The following is a 23066-nucleotide window of genomic DNA, read 5'->3' as shown; positions in this document are numbered from 1 at the left end:
TTACTTAGTATTTTAAGATTTAATGTTCAGTATAGATTGAGAATAACATCTGTGCTCGTTCCTTTCCCGTGGGTGTCGTAAGACGCGACTAAGGGAACTTAATAATCGAGGTACAGACAGCAACGTCTGTTTACCTGTACTTCTTGTCTTTCCATATTAAACGTAATAAAACTTCTGCAGCTTTTTTTTTTATATACAACTTAGAATGGCAAACAAGCTGACGGCCCACCTGATGGAAAGTGGTAACCGTCGCCTATAGATATGGGCAGTACCATGGACATAATATATATATACTGTTTCGTCCATGATATCCTCTCATCTTTTGCTCTCAAAAAGTTGCAATGCAATTCGAGTGTAGTGTAAAAAATTACATAAGGAATCTAGTTGGAATATAAATCTAATCTGAATTTAGTATAATTCCAATTAGATTTCGAGAAAATCAGGTTTTTTAAACCTATACGCTAAAAATACCTAGTCTGTGTAAAGTCCGCTCACGGGCCGCCACAGATGTGGATTTTCCACCATTTTGCATGACACAGTTGAAAGGATATATCGTTAAATTCGTCACGATGGGCTAAATGACCTGCCTTTTCATCCTCACCAATCATCTCTCACCGGTGCCCCGCCAGTGTATACCGATAGAGTAGGCGGAGTTACCATTCCATTATCATCCATCAAAAAAACTTCCACCACTGGACGGTTTTCGTTCTTATTTATTTATTTATTTGTAAAAGACACACTAACAATATGCTCACAACAATTAAGCAGACAATATACAATGTTATTAGTAAGTGAAAGAGAAAAACTACTATTAAAAAATGCTTAAATCTAAGTTTACTTGAACGAAAACATCTCACTCTTCACTACCAAGCTTAAGGCCATATGAACACATCAATTAAAGGTGTATACAGCTCTCACAGACAAGCGTCAATGTATACTAAGTAACATACAATTAGAGAAGACCTAACTACCAATCCATATTATTAATAAGCCTAGTAAACTGTGCTAAAGAATTACTAAAGATGTCGATATCATATTCTACGTTGAATTTAGACATTTATGCGTGATCGCCCAACGGAATGGGTATATTTTGATGAAGCATCCATATTTCTGTGCTATAAATGAGTATGTGCAGGAGACATGGTTAAATAACTTGGTTTCCAGGCATTAAGGTAGTTCCGCCTTGAAGGCGTCATCCAGTTTTTTAAAGAAACGCTAGTCATATGTAGACATCTTTGGATTGATTTTTTTATACCACTGAAGTGGTAATCAAGCATACGGGGCACCTGATAGTAAGTGGTTACCGTAGCCTATGAACGCCTGCAATACCAGGGGTATTACGCACACCTTGCCGACCCTGAAGTAACCTCTTTACCCCCTTTTGAAGAACCCCATGCTGTAGTCTCTTGGGAAAACCTCGGCAGGGAGCTCATTCCATAAATTGTGTGTTCGAGGGAGTTTTTTAATTTTTTTTTTATGAAACTTAGAATGGCAAACAAGCTGACGGTCCACCTGATGGAAAGTGGTAACCGTCGCCTATAGACATGAACAGTACCGTGGACATAACAGAGTATACTGTTTCGCCCATGATACCCCTCATGCGTTGCCATTCCTGCGGACTCAGGTGTTATTCCTCTGTACCCTGTAAATTCACGCCATATCCCATCCTTCACACCGTAACACAGCCATGCAAACATAACTGCTTCACGGTAGAAACACGAATGCGACAGAGGTACCCAAGCAATCGACTTTTGTACAAAGTCTCCCTCTGGTATACTTTAGTATAATTGGTATAATTTCTAAATAATACCACCAAATTTTTTTTTATAACTTTCTTTTTCTTGCAAGATCTGTACAAAATATACAAATTTGATTAACAAATGCTTTGTACATACAATATATTGTAACAACATTAACATTTTTTTTTTTTATTTCATTCATCAATACATTTTTAGACAGTTAAAAATATATGAAGTCATTTAGATAAAAATAACGTACAATTGGTAATTACTTGTACACAAAATAGCGTATAAAATTAAAAAAAAAAAAACTACCCGATTGCGCAAAATGAGAAGGTGATGTTTTGAGGTGTTTTTTTCTGCATTTAAATGCAAAAACGACTAAGCTCTTAAACTAAATGTAAAGTAATTCTGTTTGAATTCTATTAATCTATCTAATATATAAAATTCTCGTGTCGCGGTGTTTGTTACCAAACTCCTCCGAAACGACTTTACCGATTTTTATGAAATTTTGTGTGCATATTTGGTAGGTCTGAGAATCGGCCAACATCTATTTTTCATACCCCTCAATGATAAGGGTGACTCACCCCAAAAAAAAATATTTTTTATTTTTTGACAAAGTTTTTAATTTTTATTTAAATATGATTTAGCATTGAAAAATACATACAAATTCAAATTCTCACCGTTTTACGATCAACCCCTGTTTTTTAATCGCGAGTTTTATATGCCGCAATATGGTTGCAAGATGACAATCCAATATAATAATTATAGTACGATATATTTTCATGTATAGTTCTCGAAATAATGTATATGGTAAAACAACGTTTGCTGAGTCAGCTAGTAATATATAAATAGGGAATGCTGCTTGTTTGTTTGTTTGTTTGTTAGTGACTATTATACAGTAAAGTCTTAAGTTAGATGATACAGAGTTGTTAGGGAAACAATAAATACAATGGCGGACTTATCACACAGAAGGGATCTCTTCCAGTCAACCTCTGAGTGTTTGATAAACATTGTGAATTGATGGAGAAAAAAAAAAATAATAAAAAAAAAATAGTAAAATAATAAGTGTTACAGCAAGTGTTACACTTTTCAAGGTTGAATAAAGTCTACTTGTTAAATACTAATGTACTTTTGGGGGGAAAAGGGATTGTTAGTAATAGAGACTGAGAATCCCATTGCTAGCAATATACCCAACCAGGTCGACCTCCAACGCGGTTCCCCCTGGAAACTATCATGGTTAATTCCTAATCAATGCATCATGATGGGCTAACTGGCCTGTTTTCATTCTCACCTATCACCCTTCACTGGTGCTCCGCCAGCGTATCCCGTTAGCGCAGGCGGGGTTACCATACCATTTTCATCCAATAAAAAAAAATACTAACGTACTTTTGCACGAAGCTTTACCAATTTATCTAATGTGAAAGTGATTTTGTTTGTTTGTTAACTTATAACGTTTTAATGAATCGCTTTGAAATGTGGTATATGCATATTATACTTATGGTATGAGGAAAGATAGGCAATAGCCATTCGTCTTGGTAAGCCAACATACTTCGGTCACGCGGACAAAGTCGCATGTAAGAGCTAGTCATTTACAAAGTTGTCACATGCACATGATTTCAATTAATTTTTCGTTTTTTTTTCTGTTATTTTAGGTATTTATAATTATTTTAATAAAATACGTCAATTCGCTAGTGTAAAATAGTACCATTTTTTCTTAATATCTTATAACTATATTTTTTGGTATAAAAATATTTAAATATATCTATGCGTAAGGCAAAATCACACTTTACTTTTTGGTAATAGCCTCATAGCTTCCCTATAGCCGGTCTCGCTAGCGCCGTGGACCGTCGAGAAGTGGGTTGGATTCGTCGCCTCTCCAGCGAAGAGGACCCTCGGTCTACCGGAGGAGTCCGTGAGGGGTGCAGCCAGGTCTTCCCTCGCTGTGGGGTACTGCGGGGATATGAGATTGTCGTACGTGTAGCTACCTCGAGTGTACGGGTTCGAGTGCCAGGTTGATCTGAAATGAGCAACAAATGTGCCATCGACAATGATTCATCGATTAGCACTTACCCTCTTTCCCAAGAGTAAAGATGCCAAGAACAAAAAAAATTGTAAAATAAGTTTAAGATGGAAATGTTTAAGTAAAATTAAAAAAAGTGTGAAAATGTTTGTTAAAACGAGAAAAAGTGTGTGTTAAGAATACATTTATTTAAGCATGCCCATGTGCTGTTTAGTAAAAGTCCTACTTAGTTTAAGATTAGATGATTATATGTAATATTTTAAAGGTTTATAATAGAAAACGAGTATAGAATACGGATACATAATAATAATGTTAGAGAATAGAATAATTAAATATGAATTGTAATTTTTTTTCAATATATAAATATTAGAATAAGTAGCTTTTACCCCCAACTTCGTCCACCTGCCTAGGATAAAAACGTAGCGCACTTCTGTCTATTCCATATAGTAATTGTACATCAATTTCATAGGGATTGTTTCAGTTCGTAAAGCGCTGAGAGGTAATATTGTTCAATAATATTTCTATAACACTCATCTAGACAGTGTTTAAAGTACCTCAAGATAGCCGTGGGTTCTGGTATGGTCACGTTACGTCCCATAAACCTTCGCAGGAGCTCCATACATTTCCTTTTTACTAAATCTTCAGGCAATGTCTCTACCTAAAAAACAATAGCTTTTTTAAATTTGGGAAGATGTAAGAAATGACTGGGTTAGTATTTTAACGGCCTGCCTGATGCATATTAATGCTTATGAGATACCAAAATCTATCAAGTATATCAAATATCGAGATACAAATTAAATACTTTAAGACATGAAGATCTCGATTAATCAGTAATTTAACTACCATATCTCAGCTTTCAAACGAGGAGACTTATGGGAGTGTTATTTAAAAGATGTGATTATCACAATCCTTTGTCATGTCACGCATCCAAGTGATGATGGAATGATAATGCAATGCGGCACTCCTTTTTCTTCCCAGAAAAAGGAACAAAGCACAAATATGCCAATGTGAGAAGAGGAGAAGGAAAACTGTACAATTTAAAAATCCTTATATGATCTATCCAGTTCTCGTGTAAAGATATACGGATATGCGACCCCAGCCTCCCTTCTAAGCCACTGCATCTTCTACCAGTAACCCCTCCGCAACTACAGTGTTCCTCTTTCCCTTACCCCCATAATTCCTTCATTCTTTTTTACCAAATTACTTTACTGACTCCAACGTCCCTTTTTCCTTCGATCTTTTCCCCCATACCATAAATGGTGGATATCACCAATAAATGCATTCCCAAGGAGGGCTGACGTCAGGCTTCTTATTCTTGTCGTAAAACCAAAGCCAAAATTTTGAGTAACATATTATTTAAAATAAAAAACAAATTATGTCGACACCAAATAATTGGCAAAGGGCATAAAGGTATTTATGAAGAATGACGAAAGTGAATTGGTTTAAAAATGAGTCCATGATGAAACAAATATACCATGAAGAAGTGTAAGAGTAATGCTAGGGGGCCGAGAGCAGGGGGGGGGGAGGAGAGGACTAAACTGTAGTGACCAGGGGTAGACCATGTGCTGAGGGAGGAATTTTACGGGGTAGGCGTTTAAGTGCATGAAGTTAGAGATGTAAGGACAGAGGACTCTGACACTCAATTCTCTCTGCCTACCCCGTAAGGGACTTGATGGATTGATGATGAGAATATGGTAATGATGATGATAATGACTAACCAGTATGCCGGTTTCTCCACTCGTCCACAATGTCAAAGCGTACCCGGTGCCCATGGGACGGCTGGCCCCGAATATTCTAGTGGTCCAGTAATCGTCCTTGCTCACTTTCCGCCTCTCGTCCCCCCTCCATATGAACGCGAAGAATGATGTGTCCATAGGCCACCACGGTTTGTCGAATGATAGAATGATTTTGTCCATGACACCCATAGATATTTTGTTTATGGCGATAATTTTGTCTATTGGCAGTTGTGGTGAAAATAATGTGGCATATCTGTAAATTTTGTTGTAATTAGGCCTCGATTATGAAGACGCAAGTTTAGAAGTGTAATGCCAACAAATTAAAGATTGTCTCCCTTGAAAAAAAAAAGATCCTAATTGGTAAAACCAGTTGTTTTGCTCGAAAAATTAAGCAACTGAACCGATTTTGATAAAATTCCTATAGGACCAACGTGTAAGTATATCTTTTTCAGATAAAAAAAGAATTTTTGAAATCGGTTTACAACCGACGGAGTTACGAGGTAACAAATATTAAAAAAAAAACAAATTGAAAACCTCCTTTTATTTGAAGTCGGTTGAATAGCAATTACTCGATTAGTTTTTTTTTTAGATTTGGGTACATTTGCAAAAATTAAATATAAAAATCCCATGTTCGCTCACGCTAATCTCCGAAACCGCTCGACCGATTTTAATGAGATTTTGCAAATACGTATCTTGTGCTCTAACATGAAGGATAGCATCCTTTATCTTGATAAGTGGCGTTGTTGTCGAGATCTAGCACATGAACGGAGCCACGGTCTTTAGAATAGAATAGAAAAGAAGAATATTGATTGCCAGAAAAATACACTAATATATAAAAAGTGTCTCATATCAGGCAAAAGGAACTGGCTCAGCGGATGCTGCGAGTGTCCCAGTGCAATGTGAACAGCTGCACGGCGCTGATTTACAGCCAGTCCCTCTCTTAACAAAAAGTCTTTACTAATGTTATAAAGTTTCCGTGTGGTCCCGGCATAGAATAGGCCATCCCTTTCTTTCTCGTGGGTGTCGTAAGAGACGACTAAGGGAGGGCAAGAGATGGGTAGCAGCGTCCCTCTTAAAACGTCTCTAAAGCCTAACTGCGGTGGCCAATCCGCTGGCCAAGTTTGGCAACTACTGGCTTAACACCTCAAGGGGTATGTACAGCAGTGGACAGTTGAAGGCTGATATTGACGAATGTTAGAAAGAGAGATTTGATTTATTTTATGTTTGTGTTTTTATAATGGATAATCTTAAAAACTACTCTGGCGGATTTAAAAAAAAATCTTTTAGCAATAGTAATATAGAATATTTTTTTTTTATACAACTTAGAATGGCAAACTATAGACATGAGCAGTACCATGGACATAACAGAGTATACTGTTTCGCCCATGATACCCCGCATGCGTTGCCATTCCTGAGGACTCAGATGTTATTCCTCTGTACCCTGTAAATTCACGTCATATCCCACCCTTCAAACCGAAACACAGCCATGCAAACACAACTGCTTCACGGTAGAAACACGAATGCGACAGAGGTATCCAAGCAATCGACTTTTGTACAAAGTCTCCCTCTGGTAAGATCCCAGGAAGCTTCTGCGCTTCTGGACGGAGCTAGGTTGGCTGTACTAGCCACGACTCATACGCACAACGGCCCAAATGAGAGGCTTAACGCGGAAAAGAGAGTCCATTTTACATTACACTACATTACAAGACAGACCGGATTTGAACGTCAACCGGACAAGACGTTACACTATTTCTATAATCTTATAATACCTATCTGTGAAAGAAATTTGTTTTAATTATTAAATTGTATTAAAATATATTTTTTAAAAAAGTCTCATCTGACCCGTAACCTGTAACAGTGTCGTAAGAGGCGACTGAGGGAACTTAGTGATCGAGGGATGGGCAGCAACGCCCCTCTTGAAATGCCACCAAAGCCTAACTGCGGTTGCCAACCCTGCTAAGCGTGGCAACTACTGGCAACACCGATTTTATGGGGGAGGCTTATGTCCAGCAGTGGACAGTTAACGGCTGAAATGATGATGATGATGAATATATGTATATAATGTAGTAACTGAAAATAACTTTATAATAAATTTATGGCAACACCTTTGCGTTGAAACATTTTATTTGGACAAACAATGAACATGCTTTTGGGTGTAAATATGCGCATGAGACTGCATTTACTGTGATCGTGCGTTCACTTTTTTTTATTGGTATAATAATAAGGCAAAGTAAAACTTCTCAAATTATTTTTAATTACATTTTTTTTTCTATTAAATGTATTTTTTTCTATTAAAATTATGTATATTTCCGTATTCTTAATTTTTTTTCCTATCAAAATTATATAAAGGACTATAAAAACCGGTTTTTACCAGTTCAGAGTGGTGTGTTGAAATTGGTCAAGACTATTTTCGTCTTTTTGTTCAACTAAAACAGTAGTTTATCAACCGCCATTTTGAACCCTATCTCATGGATATACTAACCAAAATCGCCGGCTCTCCGCTGAGCCAAAGTGTGATCACTTTAGAAGTGCCCATAGGGGTAGATATTCCCAACACATCATCCAACCATTTTTCGTCGTCGGCTAAACTTTTTCTGTCCTCTTTACTCCATACGAAACCGAATCCTTGGCTTTCCGGCCACCAGACTCGTGGGAAGTGTAAAATTATTTTGTCCAGCAAGCCCATAGACATTTTGTCTATGACCGTCTTTTTCTCTTCGTTTAGCTGTGGCGAGAATAGAGTTTCGTGTCTAGAAATATTAATAATAAAAATTATAGTATTGTTTATGGTAACGTTAGCGTTGTTTTTTTTTTTTAAAGAAATTTTATACTTTAGTGGCCAGTATCGGAAATAGAAAGATCAGCATGTTTGATTTATTATATTTAATTTAATATACATTTAAAATAATTATTTTATTTACCTATCCCAATAATGTAGTACCGCGTCCGTGATCCACTGTTCACCCCAAAGGTTGGCTGGTAGAGAATGCTACTAGCATCGAGTCCGGCTTTAGTACCATATTTTCTTTTGGTAAAAAAAGTCATTTTGGTAAAAAAATAATATTATGGTAACCATACTGTCTTTAACTAGGAGTCGAGATATATAAATTTAAAAGTTTATAAATATATCTATGCAATTTTAAACCAGATAATTTCAGATCCGGTGTAATTTATTATTTTACCAGGGGGAGACTTTGTACAAAAGTCGATTGCTTGGGTACCTCTGTCGCATTCGTGTTTCAACCGTGAAGCAGTTGTGTTTGCATGGCTGTGTTTCGGTTTGAAGGGTGCGATATGGCGTGAATTTACAGGGTACAGAGGAATAACACCTAAGTCCTCAGGAATGGCAACTCATGGGGGGGTATCATGGGCGAAATAGTATACTCTGTTATGTCCATGGTACTGCTCGTGTCTATAGGCGACGGTTACCACTTTCTATTAGGTGGGCCGTCAGCTTGTTTGCCATTCTAAGTTGCATAAATAAAACCCCATCCCACTTCACACATGGTTTTTTTTATGGTAATTTAATACCCACAGTTAATATATTTTAGTTTATATAGTTTTCTATTGGTAAAAGAATTTTTAAAAGCGGTTAAATATTTAAAAATTGTTTTACGTAGAGAGAGCAATTGTTTTGAGTAATTAATTTCAAACAAAAAATGAATACACATCTTTTCATAATTTATATATAATACTAGCGGCCCGTCCCGGCATCGCACGGGTGGACATTTTCACATTTTAAAAAGTGCCCATTAAGACTGCACACGCGACGGAAGCTTAAAAATGGAGTAACTTCTCCCGTTTCCCCAACATTTCCCTTCACTGCTCTGCTCCTATTGATCGTAGCGTGATGAAAAGTATACTATAACCTGCCCAGGAGTATGAAGAATAATTGTACCAAGTTTCGTTAAAATCCGTCAAGTGGTTTTTGTTTCTGTAACGAACATACAGACAGATAGACAAAAATTTTACCGAATGCATTTTTGGCATCAGTATCGATCACTGATCACCCGCTGATAGTTATTTTGGAAATATATTTCATGTACAGAATTGACCTCTCTACAGATTTATTATAAGTATAGATAACAATATAAATCAGGTATCAAGTTAAATTTAAACTGTAAACTACCCTCTACACTGTTCTATAAACTATCATGATTAATTCCTAATAGTAAGTGCTTTATATTATTCTCAATTTCGTGTATAATATAGTATATGTCATATATGTGTAAGTATATTTGTTATTCATATATATTTATTCCTTTATATATGTAATTTTAGTATGTATGTATATCAATAATTACTAGTACCGCATTCGTGTATTCTGCCACTTCCCTATGGTTGACTGGGAGAGAATGCTTTTAGCATTAAGTCCGCCATGTACACATATATGTACTAATTAATAAATAAACAAAATAAATAATTCCCGTTGAATCCATCATTTCAGCGCTTAACTGTCCACTGCTCCACTGTCCATACGCCTCCCCCATAAAGGAGGTTTTGCTAGTAGTTGCCACGCTTGGCAGGCAAGTTGGCAACTGCACAGTTAGATTTTGGTGATGTTTTGAGAGGGATGCTGCTGCCCATCCCTCGACCACTAAATTCTTTAGTCGCCTCTTACGACACCCACTGGAAAGGGGTGGCTCATTCTACGCCGGGACCACGCGGCAGACACCACTTTATTTTTACTCATTCATTCGAAAAATTATTTCACATATAACATAGATAAAATCCTAACTACTAATGACGGGGGAAGGGGATTGTTAGCAATGGGGTCTAATAGCCCCCATTGCTAGCAATATACCCTCTCAGGTCGACCTCCACGCGGTTTTGCCTGGAAACCATCATGTCTAATTCTTGTCGAATTCGTCACGATGGGCTAACTGACCTGCTTCATCCACACCTATCATCGTTCACTGGTGCTCCGCCAGTGTATACCGATAGCGCAGGCGGGGTTACCATACCATTTTCACCCATTAGAAAAAAAACTACTAATGAACTGTCAGTTTTCCCATATCATCTATCTATCTAAATCTCTTTTGGAGATAGGCTCGCCTTTGTGCACTATTATGTCTGTTTTCACGTTTCAATAACCTTTTGTGTACAATAAGGAATAAAGAATAACTAGCTATATCCCCCGACTTCGCCTGTGGTCGTGTCATGATGTAAATAAACCTATAACCCTCTTCAAGACATGAGCTATCAAATGTAAGAAGAAGTTTTCAAATCCGACTGCTCGTTTCAGAGATTAGCGCGTCCAAACAGACAAATTCTTTCGCTTTATATTATAGGATAGAATTATATACTTTTCATTATGGGGGGCACGCTCGACCAGTTTCGAAACTCAACAGCAACCCTTGTTAATGAGCGCGGTTCACGGCTGTGTCGCGAGCAGCACTGCGCGACTAGCGCTAACTGATACGTACTACCAATCCCATTGCCAGCAATATACCCTATCAGGTCCCCCTCCACGTGGTCCCCCTTGGAAACCATCGTGGTGAATTCCAGGTGTATTGATCATGATTGGTTAACTTTCATGGCTTTTCGCTCTAACCTATTATCCCTCACTGGTGCCCCGCCAGTGTATACCGATAGCGCAGGCGGGGTTACCATTACGTTATCATACATTAAAAAATAAAAAAAAAATGCGCTATTTGCCCGATCGTTAACGAACACGTAAAGTAGACGTAAATAACTTCAATACAGTATGACTCACGATAGTTAATATATACCTCTCCTTCAGTACTCCGAGCGACACGGTGACTATGACGTTGTCGGCCGTGTAGGTGGCGCCGTCGGCGGTGGTCACCGTCACGTTGCCGTCCGCCGCCCGCGACCACGCCACCCTCGTCACCTCCGTGCTCAACTTTATGTCCAGTGTCGGCAGCCCTGGCCCGTTGTTGTACTTGTTCTGGAAACAAAATTATTGTCATTCTATCTCATACGACGTTGTCATTCCTTCATCTCTAATCTTACGACCTTGTCATTCCCTCATCTCTAATCTTATGACTTTGTCATTTCCCCACCTCTAATCTTACGATCTTGTCATTTCCCCACTTCTAATCTTATGACCTTATCATTCCGCCGCCTCTAATCTTACGACCTTGTCATTCCGCCGCCTCTAATCTTACGACCTTGTCATTCCGCCACCTCTAATCTTACGACCTTGTCATTCCGCCACCTCTAATCTTACGACCTTGTCATTCCGCCACCTCTAATCTTACGATCTTGTCATTCCGCCACCTCTAATCTTACGACTTTGTCATTCCGTCACCTCTAATCTTATGACCTTGTCATTCCCCCACCTCTAATCTTACGACCTTGTCATTCCGTCACCTCTAATCTTACGATCTTGTTATTCCGCCACCTCTAATCTTATGACCTTGTCATGCCTCCACCTCTAATCTTACGACCTTGTCATTCCCTCACCTCTAATCTTACGACCTTGTCATTATACAACTCCGTTACCATTGTAAATTATATCAAATTATTTACCAATAAAATATCAAAGAATGTCTTATATCCATGCCTGTGCCAGCTCATGTGCTGGTCGCCTTCCAGTTCCTGGTATTTGCTGCTGGTGGTGACGTCGTTCCAGCTGGTGCTCGCTTCGTAATTGTCTATGTACAGGTCTACAAAGTGCAGGAACTCGTCTATGAAGTCTTGGTCTGAAAGGACCGATGGATGCTTCTCTTTTACATAGTCATACACCCTGAAAATACACATAAAACCCCGTGTCACGATGTCCGTTCGCGTTGATCTCCGAAACCGCTCAATCGATTTTAATGAACTTTTGCAAATGTGTGTTGCTTGCTTTAACTCGAGAGATAACACGAGGATAGTTTTTATATCGGGAAAAAATAAATCCGGTTGGTGGTAGTTTTTTTTTTTAATGGATGACAATGGAATGACAACTCCACCCGCGCGGCACCAGTAAAGGATGATAGATGAGGATGAAGAAGGTCAGTTAGCCCATCGTGACGAATTCAACAAGAATTGTTCACGATGGTTTCCAGGTGGAACCACGTGGAGGTCGACCTAATAGGGCATATTGCTAGCAATGGAGCTGTCAAACTCCATTGCTAACAATCCCCGGTAGGTGGCAGTAGGATGCAAAACAACGTGTACCAAGTCAATTAGTAGGGATAATAATTTTATTTCATTGCAATCACAATAGTGTCGTATCAGGTCAAAATGTTCCAAATTTCAAGAGGATATTAGCTAATTAGATGAGCTTGATGGGGTGGGGAGGGATGGGATAGGAAGATGGAGGGAAGACACAGCAATGTGGGCCAACTAGCCATATTGGATAACATTTTAGAGAGTCCAGTGACACTTATAAACTTCAATCCTAGAACACCAGAGGGAGACTTTGTACAAAAGTAGTTTGCTTGGCCACCTCTGTCCCATTCGTGTTTCTACAGTGAAGCAGTTGTATTTGCACGGCTGTGTTTCGGTTTGAAGGGTGCGATATGGCAGTGAATTTACACGGTACAGAGGAATAACACCTGAGTCCTCAGGAATGGCAACGCATGGGAGGTATCATGGGCGAAACAGTATACTCTGTTATGTCCATGGCACTGCTCATGTGTATAGGCGACGGTTACCACTTTCCATCAGGTGGGCCGTCAGTTTGTTTGCCATTCTAAGTTGTATAAAAAAAAATTAACCAAAAATAAATAATTATTGAAATTCATACAGAAAAGTAAGCAGATAAAAATATTTAAAAAAAAAGTATACAAAATTGGCCTTACCTTTGAGTTATATATTGGCCAAGAGGTTGCGCTGTGGAGGGTGGTTCATCCACTACCTGCAGCATATGTAGTTCTCTTATGAGATGATAATGGTATAGTAACCCCGCCTGTGCTATCGGTATACACTGACGGGGCACCAGTGAGGGATGATAGGTGAGGACGAAGACAGATCAGTTGGCTTATCGTCATGAATTCACCAGAAATTGACCATATTAACAAATATTAAATAACCATATTTTGCGCCACATATCCACTTTCATTTTGTTCTCTTTTAACTAAAGGTTGTCCGCAAAAGATTGCCCTAGTAATGAGGCCGCTTTTTGGACCCTTACGTATATTTTGACCTCTGTGTTACTGCATTTTAGTTGAATTCTCTAAATATCATTGTATATTTTTATGTTTTTAGTGTAAAAAATATAAATAAATGGTTATCAGGAGGGGGCCACGTGAAGAGGATAATTAGAGTCATTAAAAATATTTTCAAAAACAGGCTTTAATAAAATAATCCGCCAACTTGTGGCTGTGGCCATTTTAAAAGATGCTATTCACATTATCGTTGCCTTTAAGCCCTTTTATTTGATACCTAGATTAAAAAGGTTGACCAAATATAAACCAACCGCCATTTTGTGGTGGCGGCCATTTTGAAAATATCATATTTACAAATTCCATATTGTATTATAACCACCAGAACTGAAGATACATGAAACATTTTTGTGAAATCGTTTGGCAGAAGCTCTTTCTGAATCAGCTTGTAAATTTTTTACCTAAACAAAATAAAAAAACATTGCAAGTTAAACAATTTGTAAAAATTTTGATAGATTTGTCTTACATTTGTCTATGGAGCATCAGCTTAAATTATGGGGCATTACAAAAAACGTGCCTTATAACCTTTTAAGAGGCCGGCAACACATAATCACATCCTCTCGTATTGCCAGTGTTCATGGGTGACGGTAGCCGTTTTCCATTAGTTGGACCGTCTGCGCGTTTGCCTTTCTAACTATAACTTTTTTGTTTTTCATTCTTTTATCACTTTTAGTGTTTATGTCTGTATTATGTGTATGTTTGTATTGTTATTTGTGTGCTGTAAGTAATGCAAATAAATTATCTGTCTTTTTTTGATAGGTGAAAATGGTATGGTGACCCAACCTGCGCTAACGGGATACGCTGGCGGAGCACCAGTGAAGAGTGATAGATGAGAATGAAAACAGGCCAGTTAGCACATCATGATGAATTCATCAGGAATTAACCATGATAGTTTCCAGGGGGAACCGCGAGGAGCTCGACCTGGTTGGATATATTGCTAGCAATGGGATTCTCAGTCTCCATTACTAACAATCCCTTTCCCCCCTAAATTATCTGTTTATAAAAATAAAAAAAAAAAAAACAGGGTAAGCCTGCCTTTTTAAAAAGATGTATATGTATTCTCAGAAATGTATTCAATTATAAATGAAAGCTCTATTGCTAATTTTGAAGCGGGGACGATTCTGGCTATACCCTACCCAAGGGGGACTGTATAAGAAAAAATAATTAACAAGGATATAGATCCGGGGGGAAAGGGATTGTTAGTAATGGGGTTTAACAGCTCCTTTGCTAGCAATGCACCCCATCAGATCAACCTCCACGCAGTTCCCCTTGGAAACCATCGTGGATAATTCACGTGGAATTCGACCACGATGGGCTAACTGACCTGCTTTCATCCTCATCTATCACCTATCACTGGTGCCCCGCCAGTGTATACCGATAGCGCAGGTGGGGTTACTATTCCATTTTCACCCATTAAAAAGTACCCCACCCTATCCTGTAGAAGCCTATTCAAGGGCTGAATAAAAGGTAGATAGCCATCTTTATTTAAATACAAAAAGTATACCTGTAATGTAAAAACAAGTAGTTCATTTATCAAAGCACTGTTGGGCTGCTCCCCATCTGACCTGAACAGCATCATGTCCAGCTGTTGGGACAGTACTGTGACATTGTTCTGGACGGCCGCGTCATACACCCTGCTGGGCTTCGTGCCGTGGATCCTGGAGATGAAAAGTAACATTCAAAGCTGACCGGGATATGTTAACAGTCAAGGAGGGAAGGGATTGTTAGTAAAGGGGAGGTTACTTCCTATTGCTAGCTATTCAAAATGAACATTTTTAAATATGTTGACAATTGTAGAATATATATATATATATAATACATCATGTCAACAGACAGCATTTTCTCTTACAATTAATAGAATTAATAAACAAAAATGTATAACAAGAACCAGCATATTTTATAAACATAAAAGTGGTCCTTCGAGCCATGAGGAAACTCCTCCCAGTGTTTGGTCGTTGGGAAGAGTAATCAAGACATACCCTAACCGGGATGATGATCTCGTGAGGTCAGCCTTGATAAAAACCACTAGAGGTACCTTTTTAAGACCCATCAATAAGTTGAGCTACTTGACATCACACTAGCAATGTTTTTTCAGTCATACACTCTTTATAGTGGATCGTCGATGAGGCCCTCCTTCGCGATTGAGGTCCTCGCAATGCGCCTCCATCTACTTCTGCTCGCAACCGAGCGAGAGTATTCCACAATAGACTGCCGTGTGGCCGTTTTGATGAGGTCAGTCCATCGCGTTGGTGATCCATATATATGCAATAGCTAGCAATGTTGTACCCTCAATACAATGCCCCTGGAAACCATTGTGGTTAATTTCTAACATCGGTACCGCTCCGATAAGGTAGATATGCATCATCATCATCATTATTGTTCACTACACTGTTAAATGAATACACTGCACCGAGTATTTTGAGCTTTATTAATCATTATAATACAAAAAAAAAACAAATCACTATACTGTAATGAAACATTAGAATATATATCGCGATGCAATATTTACCATCGCCATCTATGTTGTCAATAGTGAACTAATTTTGTGTTTACTGAACATTATCCGGCTCGAAGGACCACACTTGTTCACTACACTGTTAAATGAAAACACTGCACCGAGTATTCTGAGATTTATTAATAATTTTAATACAAAAAAATAAATCACTATATTTTAATGGAACATTAGAATATATATCGCGATGCAATATTTACCTAACGCCATCTATGTGGTCAATAGTGAACAATTTTTTTTGTTTACTGAACAATTATCATGATATGATAATGATGATAGATGCCTTTAACTGTCCACTGCTAACATAAGTCTCCCCTTGGGGGGTTTTGCTAGTTGTTGCCACGTTTGGAAGGCGAATTGGCAACCGAGGTTAGGCTTTGGAGATGTTTTAAGAGGGACGCTGCTGTCCATCCCTCGCCCTCCTTTAGTCGTCTCTTACGACACCCACGGGAAAGGAAGAGGTGGTATATTCTATGCCTGGACATATGGTGAAGAGTAGATATTAAGAAACTAAGCATCTAGCAATCCAGCAGGTGAGGTGGGCAGTGTCAATGCAGTGGCAGATGTCCTTAGTGAGGTATTTTTTAATGTTTGATAATGGAATGGTAACCCCGCGTGTGCTATCGGTAGACGTTGGCGGGGCACCAATGAGGAATGATAGGTGAGGATGAAAGCAGGTCAGTTGAGTTGTCGTGATGGATTCCAAAAGCATCAACCACGATGATTTCCAGTGAGAACTGAGAAGAGTATGGAGGTCGACCTGAACTTAGGATATATTTTTAGCAATGAGGCTATTAGACCCCATAACTACTAGTCCTTCCTGCCCCCCCCCTTCGCCTCCCACATAGTGAGGTGTGCATGTCTATAAGCAATGGTCACCTGGTCACAGTCTAAGGACATGCTTATTTGCTTTATCTTTCTATCAGGTGGACCTCCATCTCTTTATTACAATTCATATAACAGGCTCACCACTCAGCGCCAAGTTCCACGACGCCGTCTCCAAACAGCACAGTGTGCACCCTGCCCCCCACTCGGTCCTGCGCCTCCAGCGCCAGCACCCTGCGGCCGGCGCGCGCCAGGGTCGACGCCGCAGTGGCGCCGGCTGACCCCAGCCCGATGACTATCGTATCGTAGGACTGCATTTTGGAGCTAAAGGGAAATTATCTATTTATTTCAAATGAATTAAATTGTGTTAATATCATCATCAGCATCATATCAGCTGTCAAATGTTCACTGCTGAAGTTAAGCTTCTACCATAAGGGAAATTTTGCCAGTAGACTAGTAGTTACTCGTAAAAGTCCCCCTTTATGGGAGAGGCCTATGTTCAGCAGTGGACAGTTAATGGACGATCTGATGATCGAAGATGATGATATAATATTATATATTATTATTAATTGTAAGTAGATGATGTCTGTACATGGGAGATATTTAAGAAAAATCAATAAGATGGTACTTAATAAGATCAATATAATCAAAATATCCATTATATATATATGCCAGAATGCCATGGAAAAAGGTATGATAGGGATAAGATTATCAGGCAGAATTAAAAAACACACAATTAAAAAACATATAAAAACTAAAGATGTTACAGTCACAGTTAAAAAACTTAAATGGAAATGGGATGCAATTAGAGAGAGAGATAAATGGAGTAAAATGATGTTTTGGTACACAAAAGACAAAAAAAGGAGAAGAGGAAGACCACATAGTATATGAATATAGGGGGAAAGGGATTGTTAGCAACGGAGTTTGATTGCCCTATTGCTAGCAATATGCCCTAATAGGTCTACCTCCACATGGTTCCGCCTGGAAACCATCGTGAACAATTCTTGTTGAATTCGTCACGATGGGCTAACTGACCTGCTTCATCCTCACCTATCATCCTTTACTGGCGCCCCGCCCGTGTATACTGAAAGCGCGGGTGGGGTTACTATTTCATTATCACCCATTAAAAAAATATGTGAATATATTTTTATATTTCTTAAATTTAATAATGTACCACCTATTTATTTCTCTGTTTGCCCCACGGTTGACTGGTAGAGAACACCGTCCGGTGTTAAGTCCGCCATATGTACATAGTTTCACTATTCATTAAAGTTTAAATAAATAAATAAATATTTATATTTTACTATTGAGAAGGCATTTGGTATTTCTGTCTATTTAATATTAAATATGTTCTGTTTACTTGTGAAAACTTTGTTGACTTGTATGTTATTTATATGTATATAATAAGTGTGATAAGAAATTGTGTTTCACAAATAAAATAATTTCACAAAGAATTCGTAATATTTTTGCCGTAGTTATATAAGCGACGTCTCGGCTTTGTAAACGTTAATTAGTAGGCAAATAAACAAAATACTGTCTATGTTACTGGCTGATAATGTAGCTTTCTATAGGTACAAGAATTTTTTAAATCGGTTAAGTACTTTTCGAGTTTTTTCATTACAAACATAAAATCAAATCTTTTTCCTTTACATAATATTACTTTATACTTACTTATAGTTGTTCGACTATTAAAGCTACTTTTAGTCTTTGTTATTATATACTTATAAGCGGATTATATAAAAAAAAATGTTACAAAATTATAACCCAAAAATAATAAAATAGGTTCCACGTTATGTTTTTGCAATTATAGTAGCGAAATGTCAAAAACATGTGTTTATGACGTTTCCTTGTTCGTTTAAAAATAAAAAAGGTTACATATATTTAAAATTTAAAAAGATTCAATTTAAAAAGAGGATAAAGCTGTGTTTTATACATAATTATTCGAATCCCGTAGGTAGATAGTTAATTTAGAACGAAGGGAATAATTTAACAATAATTACTTATGTATACTTCATATCAATCTTCAAATTTTGTCCCCTTATCAATATGAAAATGTTGTGTCAAACTAGCTGATTGTAGAGGCTACCCAAAAATGTATATTATCTCTGTTTACCACATTTATCGCAATAAATTTAGGTATTATTACTTTCTTTCAAATTGGGATTTTAGCGTCAAAAAAAGACTAAATATTTAAATTAAGTTTATGAAATATTTAACATTTAGGGGTGGTGTGTAACTTAGACCGAGTAAGCTTAAATTATCACATAACCAAAAACATAAATGTAAAATGAGAACCAAGTTTAATATTACACATAGGCGTCGTTTCGACTCCGCCGAAGAAAGAATTGAGATTTATATGGGTGCTAAGTTTTAGGTAGAAAATCTTAAAACTTACAAGTTACAAGAACACACAGCATTATAAAATGAACTTGTATAACGATTTCTCGTTTCTTGACGTTACTACCATGTTTGGTACTTAATAGGTATTATAAATTCTTAAATTTTAACTGATTGTGAGTAATCCGAATAATATAAATAAAATAAAATTAGGTTACAACGGAAGCAGGTGAAGAAAAATAATAAATGATGAGTTCAGAAAAATTTAAAACGTCAATTCAATTCCATAAGAAAGAACATCAAGAAAAATATTCAAATTATTGTCATTGACAGGAAAATAAAAATAACGAAATATAAAGAGGTTTCATAACATAATAATTATTTACATAATAGATTTATTTTACTTGGGATGTAATGAAACTGAAGATTTGACTTTTCTAGTTTTTATCATCGCCATCATATCAGTCTACAACAGTCTACTGATGAACTTAGGCATCCCTCTTAAGTGGGTTTCGCCAATAATTGCTACGCTGAGCAGGCGGATTGGCAACCGCAGTCAGGCTTTAGAGATGTTTTGAGAGGGACACTGCTGCCTAGCCCTCGCTCTACTTTTATCGTTTCTTACGACAATGAAACGGAAAAGGAAGGGATGACCAGAGGAAGACTTTGTACAAAAGTCGTTTGCTTGGGTACCTCTGGTCTATTCGTGTTTCAACCGTAAAGCAGTTGTGTTTGCATGGCTGTGTTTCGGTTTGAAGGGTGGGTTATGGTGTGAATTTACAGGGTACAGAGAAATAACAACTGAGTCCTCAGGAATGAAAACGCATGTACGAAACAGTATATTCTGTTATGTCCATGGTACTGCTCATGTCTATAGGCGACGGTTGCCACTTTTCATTAGGTGGGCCGCCAGCTTGTTTGCCATTCTTAGTTGTATAAAAAAAAGGAAGGGGTAGCCTATTTTATGTCGGATCATACGGCGCTAATTTTCATGTATAGGATTTATTACAATTTGTCCAATTAACTTTTTTTCTTTACACGCAAGTTAGAGTACATTCTGTTTATATTGCTATAAAAGCTACATAGCTTTTTTAACATTTGGTTTATAGATAAAAGCTAGACAATCCTTTAATAACTGTGCCAAATTTCATGTAAGTATGTAGGTTAAATAAGTTTCGAGTTGTGTGGGGGTCAAAAATAGCTCGAAATGGTTTACGTCGTGTGAAATATTACATTTGATTGCTACGTTGTCAGTTCCTTTTTCTTTGAACTTGGCTGAATACGCTGCCGTGTGTCCATATAGTTGCGTTTTACAAAAATCGAAAACATAAAGAGATGGTAATTGTGAAGGGTTGTGAACGCCACAAAAAAAGAAAAAAAAATTTGTGAAGGGTTCGTTGGATAGAACAATAAAATAGAAAATACTGAATAAAGATATATTATATTTTTTCCCTAGTACAACAATAGTGATATTTAAAAATGAGAGAAAAAGAAAAAAAATAAGTTCTATTTTTAAAAGTAACATAAATAAAACCTCAACAGTAATGGTAGTTATTTTTTTTAAATACCGCTCAGCTAGATGAATGAGGTACCATGCCATACATAGTTCGTATATGTTTTTTTGCACAATGATTATAGGTTAAGTCATTAGTAAATGAGGCATAATAATAAGCAATATTCTCTCTAATTATCAACTTGCTGGAGTATCGTCGGATGACCACAGAGTGTTTGTGTTCAGAGATTTAGGCTCTAATGTTATTTCTAATTAAATCTTTTTTATATTATTTCTTTTATTTATATCCTTTTATTTCTTTTTTATATATGTTATTGTACTGATGCTTTCCTGGGTGAGCGTATTGGGAGACAGTAAAGCTCACCCAGTTGATGTAATAAATAAATAAATAAATTTATGAAACGACCCAAAGATCGCCAAACATTGTTTTGAATGCTTTCAATAATTGGCGTTCATTCACAATGTGTGTCCACAGATAAATAATAATAATTCATAAATGTAGATTATTGCATTATCGTTAATTTAAATTAATTGCTTAGCAAGTAACCTTTCGTGCAACGTAAACAAGCTGTAGGTCATGACCGTCTCAGATAGGCAACTATTTACTTATCTAAGACTCATTTTAATAGGTATCCAAAAAAAAAAAAGTGTGTATTAATTGTATGTATATTTATTATCTACACTAATATTATAAAGAGGAAATATTTGTTTTTTTTTTTTTTTTGTAACCAATAGGCTCAGAAACTACTGGACCGATTTAAAAAATTCTTTCACCAATCGATAGCTACATCCTTTGTGAGTGCCATAGGCTATATATTATGTCTATATGTTATATTTACCGAACTGTGACCATTTACGTCGAGCAAGTCGGAAGAAAAATTGTATAAAATTCGCTTACCTTGCGCACACTGACTAAATAGTTGCTTATAATTGTAATAGATAGGTATTCTGAGATTATAGGTACTATTACTTGGTCTACGTTAGTGATGTAACTTATCTTGGTAAATTTAATTCTAGTTTCCATCACTACTGTCCTTGTTGATTTTGAGACATAGAAAATAATGTTGTTTAAATTTTATCTCTTATTAATTATTAAGTTAAACGCTTTAGAGTGCATGAATGATCATATAATCCACTGCGTCTACCGTCAATAATGAAAAACAATGTTCTATGTTTTTAAAGTACTCATTAATATATAATTAAAAAAGAAAAACAATTTGAATTGTACTGACTGTAAATGAAATGTAATTTATAATTTATGTAATGTTATTATGTAGTTTCTATTCTATACAATGTATTTTGTGCTTTGGATAAATACATAAATAAATATGGTGTAATTTCACTATAAGATTTTATCTAAATAAACATTTTTTCTTTATGCAACTTAGAATGGCAAACGAGCTGACGGCCCACCTGATGGAAAGTGGTAACCGTCGCCTATAGACATGAGCAGTACCGTGGACATAACAGAGTATACTGTTTCGCCCATGATACCCCCCATGCGTTGCCATTCCTGAAGACTCAGGTGTTATTCCTAATTATTAACAATTCCTTAGCCCTCCTATGATAATAAAAAGACCCTATTCATTTCAATGTATTTTTTTTTGATGGGTAAAAATGGTATGGTGACCCCGCCTGCGCTAACGGGATACGCCGGCGGAGCACCAGTGAAGGGTGATAGATGAGAATGAAAACAGGCCAGTTAGCCCATCATGATGAATTCATCAGGAATTAACCATGATAGTTTCCAGGGAGAACCGCGAGGAGGTCGACCTGGTTGGTTATATTGCTAGCAATGGGATTCTCAGTCTCCATTACTAACAATCCCTTTCCCCCCTTTCCAATGTATTGAATGGGTTTGCCTTGTGTGGCCATGGCCACTTATTAATATCTTGGTAAGTGTGTATCACGAAAGAGGCCACCAGGATAGTATTTTTATCCTAAACATGCAGGCAAAGCGGTATGTTGTGACTAGTGAGGTATATAACAGGACTTACGCGTGTGGGACGCTGGCGGCCCACGCCGCTCCGCACAGCGCTACAGCGAGCAGCGCTCTGTAACTCATCTCGGTCGACTGAAGCTGCGACATCTCGCGGTCACCTTTATATATCATATAAAGTGGTGGGCGTCCAGGTCTGGGGTACGTATTTATACTAACAGACCCGGATTAACCTTCGATTATAAAGTATATTATGTGTATACTAAGTGTGTAGCAGGGGTCGGCAACCTGCGGCTTGCGAGCTACATACGGCTTTTTGTAGGTG

The 23066-nt window shown here is 37.4% G+C and overlaps 1 protein-coding gene across 4 annotated transcripts; it reads right to left on the bottom strand.

The window, feature by feature from the left end:
• Nucleotides 1-2871: 2871 nt before the first annotated feature.
• On the bottom strand, nucleotides 2872-22939 carry LOC113510349 (spermine oxidase-like). 4 transcript variants are annotated; one of them, XM_052892371.1, is made up of 9 exons: nucleotides 22800-22939; nucleotides 17097-17276; nucleotides 15120-15273; nucleotides 13253-13308; nucleotides 11994-12210; nucleotides 11231-11409; nucleotides 7981-8248; nucleotides 4317-4420; nucleotides 2872-3759 (listed from the first exon to the last, which is right to left on the bottom strand). In XM_052892371.1, the coding sequence occupies exons 1-9, from the start codon at nucleotides 22913-22915 to the stop codon at nucleotides 3522-3524; spliced, it is 1512 nt and encodes a 503-aa protein (XP_052748331.1). In that variant the 5' UTR covers nucleotides 22916-22939; the 3' UTR covers nucleotides 2872-3521. The 4 variants fall into 4 exon arrangements, 3 of the variants coding, with proteins under 3 accessions (XP_052748331.1, XP_052748330.1, XP_052748332.1); XM_052892370.1 differs by lacking the exon at nucleotides 7981-8248 and adding an exon at nucleotides 5481-5751 and having other exon boundaries at nucleotides 22800-22938; XM_052892372.1 differs by lacking the exons at nucleotides 7981-8248; nucleotides 22800-22939 and adding exons at nucleotides 5481-5751; nucleotides 18624-18752.
• Between the last annotated feature and the right edge of the window lie 127 nt (nucleotides 22940-23066).

Source organism: Galleria mellonella, unplaced genomic scaffold (genome assembly GCF_026898425.1).
Source record: "Galleria mellonella isolate WM207_F2 unplaced genomic scaffold, CSIRO_AGI_GalMel_v1 utg158, whole genome shotgun sequence".
In the NCBI taxonomy this organism is placed as follows: domain Eukaryota; kingdom Metazoa; phylum Arthropoda; class Insecta; order Lepidoptera; family Pyralidae; genus Galleria; species Galleria mellonella.
This window is presented reverse-complemented; position numbering and strand designations above follow the sequence as displayed.